Consider the following 12,953-nt stretch of genomic DNA (forward strand, 5'->3'; position numbering starts at 1 on the left):
AGCACCCCCACACCATCACACCTCCTCCTCCATGCTTCACGGTGGGAGCCAGGCATGTAGACTCCATCCATTCACCTTTTCTGGGTCGCACAAAGACACGGTGGTTGGAAACAAAGATCTCAAATTTGGACTCATCAGACCAAAGCACAGATTTCCACTGGTCTAATGTCCATTCCTTGTGTTCTTTAGCCCAAACAAGTCTATTCTGCTTGTTGCCTGTCCTTAGCAGTGGTTTCCTAGCAGCTATTTTACCATGAAGGCCTGCTGCACAAAGTCTCCTCTTAACAGTTGTTGAAGAGATGTGTCTGCTGCTAGAACTCTGTGTGGCATTGACCTGGTCTCTAATCTGAGCTGCTGTTAACCTGCGATTTCTGAGGCTGGTGACTCGGATAAACTTATCCTCAAAAGCAGAGGTGACTCTTGGTCTTCCTTTCCTGGGGCGGTCCTCATGTCAGCCAGTTTCTTTCTAGAGCTTGATGGTTTTTGCAACTGCACTTGGGGACACTTTCAAAGTTTGCCCAATTTTTCGGCCTGACTGACCTTCATTTCTTAAAGTAATGATGGCCACTCGTTTTTCTTTACTTCTGCTTTTTTCTTGCCATAATACAAATTCTAACAGTCTATTCAGTAGGACTATCAGCTGTGTATCCACCTGACTTCTGCACAACACAACTGATGGTCCCAACCCCATTTATAAGGCAAGAAATCCCACTTATTAAACCTGACAGGGCACACCTGTGAAGTAAAAACCATTTCCGGTGACTACTTCTTGAAGCTCATCAAGAGAATGCCAAGAGTGTGCAAAGCAGTCATCAAAGCAAAAGGTGGCTACTTTGAAGAACCTAGAATATAAGACATATTTTCAGTTGTTTCATACTTTTTCGTTAAGTATATAATTCCACATGTGTTAATTCATAGTTTTGATGCCTTCAGTGTGAATGTACAATTTTCAAAGTCATGAAAATACAGAAAAATCTTTAAATGAGAAGGTGTGTCCAAACTTTTGGTCTGTACTGTATGAATGTAGTCCAAAGGTGCGGTTTGGAGGAAGGAGGGGGGCTTTATCCCCTACAAGGCTATGAACTTAGTTTATGCTGTAAGTTTGGGCTGACAGACTCCTTTCAATGTGTTATTTTATGAAAAATACTCCCATACACAATATCATCTCTGTACTATGTCACAGCCCTATAACAACCGAATCATTTGCTAATTTAAGTGAAGGATGTTTTCTCTAAATAGGAAAGCAGCCATGTCACACTTGGCATTGTTAAGCACTTCAGAATATTTTTCTATGTGTGGGAAGATTCCCTATTACACTAATTATCCAATCACTGTAGTTAACCATTTACCCCCTTATTGATAGAAGGAGAGTCCAAAAATCTGTTGTGAAAATGAGGCATGGTTAGCAGATACTGGTCCACCCTGCAGATTTTCTTCACGCAGCAACACTGAAAGGTTAATTCTTTCTCAATCCTGAAAGACACAGAGTAGGGTTTTGGAGCAGATGCAAAAGTCAAGCCCTTTTCTGGGGGGCCAGGTGTATGAGTAGCAGAAAAATGGGTATGCCCTGTAAGTGGGGCGTTTTGTAAACATGAGTTTTGACCTCTGCTGTACTCCACTCCTGCCCACCCAGAACACCCTGTCCTCCGTGGAAACAAAAAAAATCTATAAAGCAAAATATAACAATGTCTAACTCCATCCCACATCGGCCCACTGGCAGTGGAAGGGATGTAAGTAGGTTGCGCTGGGCCTCCCCACTAAATAAATATGTTCATATAAATAAGTAAACAGATAGTCCTTTGCACTGCAAATCTGTAGCCACTCTTATGGAGGGGGGTTTGTCATCCCAAGGGTCTCTGGTGCGAGTATCGTCCTGTAACCCCACACATATTTGGTCATTTGAGGGAGGTCATCAAGTACAAGTTTGTTCCTCTATGGATGGTCTCTCCTAGGCGTTGAGTAGACAGACATAGAACACTCACAAGACACAACCTTGTGTTTAGGTAGCTTGGTTCTTCCTGCTCCTCCCCAAAGCCACCTTTTGGTCCTTGGGTGTGGGTGAGGGACAAAGGTCATGAGGCTCAGGGGTGGGACATAGTGTTTAGTGGTAAAAAGTCTTCTTTTCCCATAATCCTTTAAGGAAGGACTGAGGGTGTCAAAGGTCCATTGCGAATCTGCCGTAAAAAGAAATGTATCACACATAGTTTTTATGAAATAATAATGATATCTACTCGAGGATTCAGTAATGAGCTCCTACCTGTTTGACCAAGATTGGTCTTTTGGGTCTAGGGATGGTCAGTATGGTTGAGTAGTGTCTTTAGGCCTCTTTAGTTGAACTTTCAGTCGTTTCATCCCTATCTGAAAACCATTCATGGCCTGGATAGCTGTCTGAGCACTGGATGGATTATCAAAACTGACAAATCCTGGAGTGAAAAGGAAGATTTTTGCATTAACATGGCTGGATCCCAAGACCCAGACTGCATAAGAGAAAGTACTCAATTAGGACTCACCAAAACACTTGCTCTGATTGGTTGCTCGATCCATGAACACTTTGGATGAAATTATGTTACCAAATGGCAGGAACATTTGTGTCAACTCGTTATCCCCAAACTCCTGGGGCAAATGATAGATAAATAGGTTACAGCCCTCTGGCCCTGTGAAGAGAAAAATACAATATTTAATACAGAGATGGAGTATGGGCCCAATATACAGATAGCAGTGCTCACTCAGTTTTTCAATTTAGTTTGCTTTATTAAAGTTTAGCAACAATATAAATCAATCAGAAACAAGACATTACAATTACATCTTATAATAACAAAGTAACAAACATCATTATGTAATCAAAAAACATTTGACTCTTAATATGGCTAAATAATTAAACTAATAAAATATTAGCGTTTTATTTTTACATATAAACCAAATGTGTGTGTGTGTGTGTGTATGTACAGTATATATATGTGTGTGTGTGTATATATGGTGAAATAAGTATTGAACACGGGGCAGAACGGTGGCTCAGTGGTTAGCACTGCAGCGCTGGGATCCTGAATTCAAATCCCACCAAGGACAATATCTGCAAGGAGTTTGTATGTTCTCCCAGTGTTTGTGTGGGTTTCCTCCGGGTTCTTCAGTTTCCTCCCACACTCCAAAGACATACTGATAGGGAATTTAGATTGTGAGCCTCAATGGGGACATTGATGATAATGTCTGTAAAGCACTGTGGAATTAATGGCGCTATTAGGGTATGTGAACACGGTCAGGAGCAGCTGCGTGTTTATGCAGCGTCAAACCCGCAGCGAGCAGCTGTTACAGCATAGTGGATGGGATTTCTAAAAATCCCATGTCCACTATGCGTCTCTGTGCACCTGCAGATCACCAGCTGAAACTGACATACGGCGCGTCTTTCAGACCGCAGCATGTCAATTTCTCTTGTGGGTTTGCATGTGGACTTTCCCCATAGACTTAAAATCTATGAGGAAAGTCAGCATGTAAAAAAAAAAAATGGCGCCGCTCACTTGCATAATAAGAGGAAGCCGCACGGCTATCTCGCTGTGTCGGGGCCGCAGGCTGGTACGCATCGTGGACACATACCCTTAGAGTGAAAGTGAGTAAAATAAATAAATTAAAACACATCACCAATTTTCTAAGTAAATATATTTCTAAAGGTGCTATTGACATGAAATTCTCCCCAGATGTAGGTAACAACCCATCTAATCCACACAGGCAAAGAAATCAAACCATACGATAGATATCCATAAATTAAGTTATATATAATAATGAGAAATTACACAGTGAAAAAGTATTAAACACATGAAGAAAGAGAGGTGCAAAAAGCCATGGAAAGTCATGACACCAGCTGAAATCTATCAGTAATTAGAAAGCAATCCTGCAGCTCAGTGATGTGAAAAATAATATCAGCTGGTTCAACTGATGGCCTATAAAAAGGTGTCTCATTACCAAGGTGCCACACAAGTAACATTTCATGATTGTTAAAACCAGTGAGCTGTCTCAAGACCTTTCCAACCTTAGGCTATGTGCCCACGATGCAGAAATGCTCCGGATTTTTTCCTGAGCGTTTCTGCATCTCCCTGGCAGAAAAAACACATGCTGATTTTACATGCGGATTGTACATGCTGATTTTACATACGTTTTTCCTGCCAGGGACATGTGGATGTGAAGCGTTCTTCACATGCATTTCCGCATGCGGGTTGACAAGCGCTTTCCAGGCGATTTTAGCATCACTTGGAAAAGTGCTTGACAACTTGGTCACACTATATAAATCCATGCAACCGGCATGGATTTATACAGCGTGACCATAAAAGAATGGTAAAAAATAAAAAATAAATATTATACTTACCTTCTGATGGCCCCCGGTGTCCTTAGCAATCCGTCTTGGCTTGCCGGCAGCTCGAGGTGGACTAAAAGGACCTGCCATGACGTCATTTAGTCACGTCAGCAGTCGCATGACCCGTCACATGACTAAATGACATCATGGCAGTCCTTTTTAGACCATCGCGAGCTGCCGGGAAGCCAGGACGGATCGCTGAGGAGACCGGGGGCCATCAGAAGGTAAGTATAATGTATATTTTTTATTTTATTCTTTTTTTTACAAGTACTATGGTACCCAGGTCTGGAGGAGAGTCTCCTGTCCTCCACACCCGGGTACCATCCGCACATTGAACCGCATGGTATCCGCATCTGCAGATGCAGTGATGTGGATTGCATGCGGTCCAATGCAAGTCAATGGTGGTGAAAATGCAGCGATTCCGCAAAATAATTGGTAGTGCTGCGGATTTTTCCGCAATGACAATCCGCAGCGGAAATTTCCGCAGCATGTGCACAGCACATGCGGATTATTATTGGGGAACATGGCAGACCTTCTACCAAGCGTTTTTTAAGTGTTTCTGCAGCGGAAACGCTTAAAAAACGCATAGTGGGCACACAGCCTTATTGTTGCAAAACATACTGATGGCATTGATGGAAGAGGAAGGTTCCAGTGAGCATTGTTGGGGCAGTAATCTGGATCATTTTCACCATAAACTGGCCATGAGCAGGTGCTCCCCGCAAGATTTCAGACAGAGGAGTGAAAAGATTATCAGAAGAGTTGTCCAAGAGCGAAGGACCACCTGTTGAGAGCTATAGAAAGACCGGGAATCAGCAGGTACAATTGTTTCAAATAAAACAATAAGTAATGTTCTCAACCTAAGCCATGGCCTGTATGAATGCTCATCACACAAGACTCCATTGCTGAACAAAAAGCGTGTTCAAGTGTGTTGAAAGGTTTGCTCAACAACATTTAGACAAGCCTGTGAAATACTGGGAGAATATAGTTTGGTCAGATGAGACCAAAATTTAACTCTTTGGATGCCATAATACACACCATGTTAGAACACCATACCAACAGTGAAGTTTGGAGGTGGGAACTTTGTGTAATTGAAGGAAGGATAAATGGAAAATGTACCGAGACATGCTGGATAAAAATCTGCTGCCATCTACCAGGATGATGAAGGTGAAACGAGGGTGGACATTTCAGCAAGACAATGATCCCAAACACACAGTCAAGGAAACTCTTAATTGGTTTCAGAGAAAGAAAATAAAGCTGCTAGAATGGCCCAGTCAATCACCTGACCTGAATCCAGTAGAAAATTTATGGAACCTTAACTAAAGCTCAAAGTACATAGAAGGAGCCCACACATCCTTCAGGATTTGAAGAGTGTTAGTGTGGAAGAATGGGCCAAAATCACACCTGAGCAATGCATGTGACTCGTTTCTCCATACAAAAGGCATCTTGGAGCTGTCATCACCAACAAAGGCTTTTGTGCGAAGTATTAAATAAATTTCCTGACGAAGGAACGTTATTCGAAACGCGCGTAGGGGTGTGCGCCGCACATATCCTGTGGACCACTCAGGTAACCTACAATACCCTGTTGTTTCCCCATTGTGTTTATGATTATTGGTCATATATATCATGTGACCATCCTGTGGCTGTACGTGGATATGACCATGTGATTTATTCCGTGTAACATTGGGAATCTCTTTGCATACTACCAAATGGCTTAATTGCCCCCCTCCCTTCTCCATGTGGAGGCACTTTGCACTTTATATTGTTACCGTTGATTCCTAATCACCTTTTCAGCATATTGCATATCATCCCTGTACTTGTTCATATTACATATATTCGATGACTATGATTTATACCTTTTGCTAAAGCACACTATATGTGCTGGATGATTATGACATATACTGTTCATATTAGGTGACACAGTGTATTTTTGGGTATCTACTTTATCTAGTGTCAGAAATACTGTACTCTATATACTCTTCTTCTTCTATCACCCTCTCAGCTATATATAGTCCTCTCAGCTGCAGGTACACTACACAGTACAATATGTCCCCTACCGATGCATACCATATGCACTGAATGATTATATCTTTTGGTAACTAGGTGACACCGTGTACTTGTGGCTTTTCACTAGTTTTAGTGTCAGAGGCATTCTATTTTGTAAGCTTTTGTTCTTCTATCACCTTTTCAGCAGTAAATATCTCTCTCATCTGCTGGCACATTATACAGTACAATCTATTTCTTACTAATAGCATTTAAGCTGGAAGATTTTGATATTTACCATTGGTACTGGGTGATATGTAGTACTTTCTGGCTATTTACTATATGTCTAGTGCTATACACATTAACCATTTCCTATGTAGTCCTCTAGTTTTATTTTTGTCTAAACTATATTGTTTTGTGATTTGCAGCATTTATGTCCGGGCACTCTTGTTGTGTGTAGTGCCACCATACCATTGTTCAATAAAGGGTTTTTATTTTTTCAAAATATTTGTACTTTAATTTCTTGGACCCTATGTTCAGTTTTTTTCCTCCTTGTTGTCTGTTGCTCTGATCCGAATGGTCTGCCGTTTATTCGTCCAATAGCATACATACATCTTTGTGGGTTCATATCGACTTTTAGGTTTCCCTAAAGTGATTTATATGATTTTCTATGCTCAGTTTGTGCACTTTCTAGATATTGTAGTGTGTCATAAGTCCTCCTGAAAGATTTAGTCCTGTGTGGAGGGTATCAAAGACTCTAATAAGTTTGTACTCCCAAACCATTCGATATTTTTGTGATTTAAGGTTGCCTTTTAATATAACAGCTTTCATATAGTTGATGTTGTGTCCTGGACCACAGAAATGTTTGGCCATCGATACATGTTTGTTTTTTTTTTTAATCTGTAATCGTGAGGCGATGAGGCCTCATCCTTGAGCTCAGCTTCTGTCCTGTTTCTCCCACATAGAGACCCCCAATAGGACATATAGTGCACAAAATTAAGTATTAAGAATTGGTGTATATGAGGGTATTGAACTTCGGATCATGATGTTTCTTAAATTTGGAGGTTGCCTGTAGTACAGCAAGGGAGGCTCTTTGAATATTGTTTTTAGCCAGTCATCCATGTGTAGGATGTGGTGAAGTTTTTTAGCAGTTTTTCTCAGTACCTCAAGCTGTGGGCTGTAGGTCGCCACCATAGGTACACAATTATTTTCATCTTTTTCTCCGTATTGAAAAGTTATAGGGATCCTTGTGGCTCTAATGATCTGATCATCAATGGACATGGGGTAGTAGCCTTGGCTTAAGAATGTCTTTTTACGATGGGTTACGTGTTCATCCCTGTCCGTTGGGCTGGAACAGACACAATTATATCTAAGGGCCTGGCTCTAGATGATGGACTTTTTAATGTTTTTCGGGTGGAACCTGTCCCTTCTAAGGTATGTGGAAAGGTCAACTGGTGTCCGATACACCGATGACTGGATAGAACCATTTTGAATTTTTATGGTGGTATCTAGAAAGTTGATTTCCGTTTTTGAGTGGTCCAATGTTAAGTTTATGGTGGGATGAAATGTATTGAATTTGTCATGGAATTTTAGAAGCTTTTGTTCAAACTCAGTCCAGCTTATTAAGATGTCATCAATGTTACGGAAATAGGTCAAGGGTTTGATGGAGCAGGATGCTAAAAAGTCATTTTCCAGTTTAGCCATGAAAAGGTTGGCATACTGGGGTGCCATTTTGCTGCCCATAGCAGTTCCGGCGCATTGCAGCTATCGCTCCTCACTGAAAGAGAAAATGTGTGAGGATAAATCTGGTGAATCTTAATACAGACTCAGAAGGGATCTCATTAGCTTAAAGAAACATTTGGCAGGCGGATAGTCCATCTTCATGTGGGATATTTGAATCTAGGGATTCCACATCCATGGTGGCTAAAATGACACTCTTAGGGAGAGGACCTATTGTAGATAGCTTTCTTAATAGGTCCGTGGTGTCCTCTAAATAGCTGGCTGTCTTCCTTACCAGCGGTCTAAAGACATTTTCTACCTACGCTGAGATTTTTTCAGTGAGTGTTCCTACTCCTGAGATGATTGGTCTCCCTCGGTTACCTGGCTTATAAATCTTGAGAAGCATATAGAAAATTCCTATCCTGGGATTCTCAGGTATAAAGACCAGAAGGTATGTGGAATCTGTACACAGGCCTCCGATGACTCTTTTCAACTCCCTCATATATTTTGGAGTTGAGTCATCAATCAGTTTGGTGTAGTATTGTATGTCTGTCAGCTGTCTATGTGCTTTGTTATACCATGCCTGAGGAAGAGACCTAAGAAGTCTTGAAAGCTTGCTTTGTAACATCATTTATTTTACTTTTGTCAGCCATTAAATATATCATAGCTACAAGATTATCTTGTTTTTTCCCACTGAGAGCAATCTTTTTTCAACTGGCTAACACGGTACCAAACCCTTTTTTTCTTTTCCCATTGGATGATAATGGATTTGATGGTGCACTGGGGGATCATCAGAGATTGGGATATTTTTTTTTATAACCCAACCTCGACTTGTACTTCTCAACAACTGTGTCCCTGACTTGTTTGGAGATCTCCTTGGTCTTCATGGTGTCGTTTGGTTAGCGGTGCCTCTTGCTTAATGGTGTTGCAGCCTCTGTGGCCTTTCAGAAAAGGTGTGTATATATTGACAGACCATGTGACACTTAGATTGCACACAGGTGGACTTCCTTTCACTAAGCATGTGACTTATGAAGGTAATCGCTTGCACCAGAAATTTTAGGGGTTTCATCGAAAAAAGTTGAATACATATGCTCATGCCAATTTAGGTATTTGATTCCATAAATGTAATTTATGCCTATATTTTTCTCACTTCACTTTACCAACTTAGACTATTTAGTGCTGATGTATCACACGCAAATCGGATTACAAAAATATTTAACCACAGGTTGTAATGTAACAAAATAGGTAAAAAGTCAAAGGGGGTGAATACTTTCACAAGCCACAGATACTGTATGTATTTACACACACACATGAAATGCAGGAAGACAGGAGAGAAGAACAAGAAATAGATGAAACAAAAAGAAGGGGAATGAGAGTGGTTATAAGCAGTACCTTATATATGTGTAACTGGAAAAAGGATCATGTATACCATGACAGCCTGACTCAGATTTGGTTATCTGAAAACCAGGTCGCCAGATCCCTATCTTCACCGAATAGTATCCAGCATGTCCATTGGCAATGAAATATTTTGAGGCAATTATCATCATGTACGATCATCTTTTCAATTTTTATGATATTATTGATCTCTTCTACCCAATTGCCTAAAGAGGGAACCTTGGCAGATTTCCAATGACGTGGTATAATCATTCTAATAGTGGTCAAGAAATGTCTGAGAAGGTCTTTTTTGACCTGTGAAACCAAACTCGGGAGTAATGGATTGTAAACCTATTAGAGGAGATGATATAACTCTACTTATGGTGATATTATTATATAATGATAAAAATGTATTCCATAATTTGTAAACTATAGGACATTCCCACCAAATGTGTACCATAGTCCCAGGACCATTGCCACAACCTCAACACAAATCTGACACAGAAGGGAAGATTCTTTGTATGCTCACTTACTTCAGTGCATTTTTTATAGGCTACTAGCACACTTGTGAAAACTGCTTGATTTCCTTACAATAAGTGTCCATATCCTGAGATTATCTTGGGGTTTACACACAAGCTGAGACACCTTAAAAGGGTATTGCATTTTTGTTTAAATATTCCCTGTATTTTTGGATATTTTATTTCTTCACCACTTTTGTCAGTGAACAGAAATGGAAACACTGGAACTCTAAGAGCACAGTTCATTAGGCTGTGTGCCCACTATGCGTTTCTTAAGCGTTTCCGCAGCGGCAATTCCGCTGCAGAAACGCTTAAAAGACGCTTGGTAGAAGGTCGTTTTCGCCGCCATTGACTTGCATTGGACCGCATGACATCCGCATCACTGCATCTGCAAATGCGGATACCATGCGGTTCAATGTGCGGATGGTACCCGGGTTTGGAGAGGAGGAGACTCTCCTCCGGACCCGGGTACCATAGTACCTGTAAAAAAAGAATATAATAAAAAATATACATTATACTTACCTTCTGATGGCCCCCGGTCTCCATAGCGATGTGTCCTGGCTTCCCGGCAGCTCGAGATGGTCTAAAAGGATCTGCCATGACATCATTTAGTCATGTGACGGGTCAGCCGACCGCTGACGTCGGCGGTCGTGTGACCCGTCACATGACTAAATGACGTCATGGCAGGTCCTTTTAGTCCACCGCGAGCTGCCGGCAAGCCAAGACGGATCGGATAAGGCCATTAGAAGTTAAGTATAATATTTATTTTTTACCATTCTTTGGGTCACACTATATAAATCCATGCCGGTTGCATGGATTTATATAGTGTGACCAAGTTGTCTAGCACTTTCCAAGTGATGCTAAAATCGCTGGAAAGCGCTTGTCAACCCGCATGCGGAAATGCAAGTGAAGAACGCTTCACATCCACATGCCCCTGGCGGGAAAAACACATGTACAATCCGCATGCGTTTTTTCTGCCAGGGAGATGTAGAAACGCTCAGAAAAAAATCCGGAGCATTTCTGCATCGTGGGCACATAGCCTTAAAGTGTTTTCACCAGATGTGTGCACAAAAATTTAGGGACTTTTGGCATCTTTAAAGAGGAGCACTTGGCAGGATGGGCGCATGGTTAAGCCCGCCCGGCAAATACTTCAAAATGTACACCACTTTAGTGGCGTAACTTACAACAGAAATGCACTTTTGGCAAGAAGTTGCGCCTAAAGACTAAATGGCATGCGCCTCTTAATGACTTAGGTGCAGGTGCTTATTCACGATAACCTTTCAATGCAAACAGGTTGCCGATCACGCGACAAACAAAAAAAATGCTCGTTCATTGGAGGAAAAGATCCTTTATGCAGTGTAAAAGATAATAGTCTTCAGCGAAGTATTGTCCTGTGTAATCAGGACTCGCACTGCCTATAAACATGGCAGCTTATTCGCACTGAGCCATCTATTACAGACTGCTCAGTACACATCGTTTACTGCAGTCTGTCTGTGTAAACAGGCTATTAGACAATCGCTAAAAGGTAGTTCTGCCAGTTGATCTATATAAACAGGCCCTTAGGCTATGTTCACACACAGCGTTTTTTTTCCGGAGCAAAACTTGCTCTCTTGGCAGTAAAGAAGCAACGTCAAAAAAGCAGATTTTGCTGATTTTTTGCTGCGTTTTTTATTGCGGTTTTGTCAGTAATCATTTTTCTCTTGTGTATGCTGATAGAGTTTAGTGAAGAAAAAAATAACCTAATTCAAGTTGAGCAGGTTTTCGGACAAAAACGCAGCAAAACCTGATACCTGCGCTTTTTGCTGTCTTTTTCCACTACCCATTGCTTTCTGTGGGTGAAAAACGCTGAAAAAATGCTGAAAAAATGCTGAAAGAAGTGATATACTGCATTTTACAAAAAACAAGGGCTTTCACAAAATACTGAGGACAAAAAACCAAACTGTGTGCATGAGATTTCTGAAATTTCATAGACTTTGTTGGTGCTGTAACTCAGCGCAATATTTGCATAAAAAAACACACCAAAAAACACTGAAATAACGCCACGTGTGAAGATAGCCTTTCTCCTGTGCGACTATCATTAAGACTGGTGTACAAAGCGCCAGTCTTAGCCCCTTCACTACCTTTGACATATTTTTATGTCAAAGGTAGTATCCCTGCCTTTGATGCAGGCTCACAGGCTGAGCCCACATCTTTTCCTGCACTTGATGGCTGATTTTATGGGTGGAGTGGTAGTCCGTCCGAGGCGGTTAACTAGTTAAATGCCGCTGTCAATCACTAACAGCGTGATTTAACATGCACCGGCGATGAGCAAGTCATTCCACACTCCCATCTGCGCACCCATGACGTGATCGTGGGGTGCCGATGGGTTGTCATGACAGCCAGGGGTCTGCTGATGACCAGTGCCTGTCATTATGGGCCTCCTGTGTATGTTCATAGGACATCATGATTTATCGCACAGGCAATCGGAAGATTGTAGCTTCAAGTCTCATAAGGGGACTATTCAATTCAGTAAAAAGTTTAAAAAAAAAAAAAAAGTTTGATATGAAAAATTAAAAAAAAAAACACAAAAGTTCAAAACACTCCCCTTTTGCCCCATTAACAATAAACAATACAAAAAATACACATATTTGGTATCGCCACATTCAGAAATGTCTGATCCATTAAAATATTAAATAAATTACCGTAATCCGATCTGTAAACAGTGAAATGAGAAAATAAATTAAAACGCCAGAATTACGCTTTTTTGATAGCAAGAACATTGCAATAAAATGTAATATGAGGCGATCAAAACATTGGATCTACCTCAAAATGGCATCAGCTCAGGGCGCAAAAAATAAGCCCTCACACAGCCCCAGATCCTGAAAAATTAAAACATTACGGTCTCAGACAATGGCGACAAAAACATTTTTTTTTAATAAATTTCCAATCTTTTTTTCAGGCTCCATAAAAAGCAGGTATATAGATAAATAGGGTATAAATTAATGTAATCTATTACAATAGATTATATGGGTAAACACACA

At 40.9% G+C, this 12,953-nt stretch overlaps 1 protein-coding gene across 2 annotated transcripts in view; it reads right to left on the reverse strand.

Moving 5' to 3' along the window:
• Nucleotides 1-936: 936 nt before the first annotated feature.
• CELF5 (CUGBP Elav-like family member 5) overlaps nt 937-12,953 on the reverse strand; it is a 205,104-nt gene continuing 193,087 nt past the window's right edge. For both annotated transcript variants that reach the window (XM_073660445.1, XM_073660446.1), the window contains exons 11-13: nt 2,511-2,654; nt 2,258-2,423; nt 937-2,174 (exon numbers count right to left, since the gene is read on the reverse strand). In XM_073660445.1, coding sequence (XP_073516546.1) covers nt 2,296-2,423; nt 2,511-2,654 — 272 coding nt within the window. In that variant the 3' untranslated portion in view covers nt 937-2,174; nt 2,258-2,295. The remainder of the gene's footprint in view (nt 2,175-2,257; nt 2,424-2,510; nt 2,655-12,953) is intronic.

This window comes from Phyllobates terribilis, unplaced genomic scaffold (genome assembly GCF_046119375.1).
Source record: "Phyllobates terribilis strain yellow unplaced genomic scaffold, ASM4611937v1 Scaffold_1__5_contigs__length_1240528914, whole genome shotgun sequence".
In the NCBI taxonomy this organism is placed as follows: Eukaryota; Metazoa; Chordata; class Amphibia; order Anura; family Dendrobatidae; genus Phyllobates; species Phyllobates terribilis.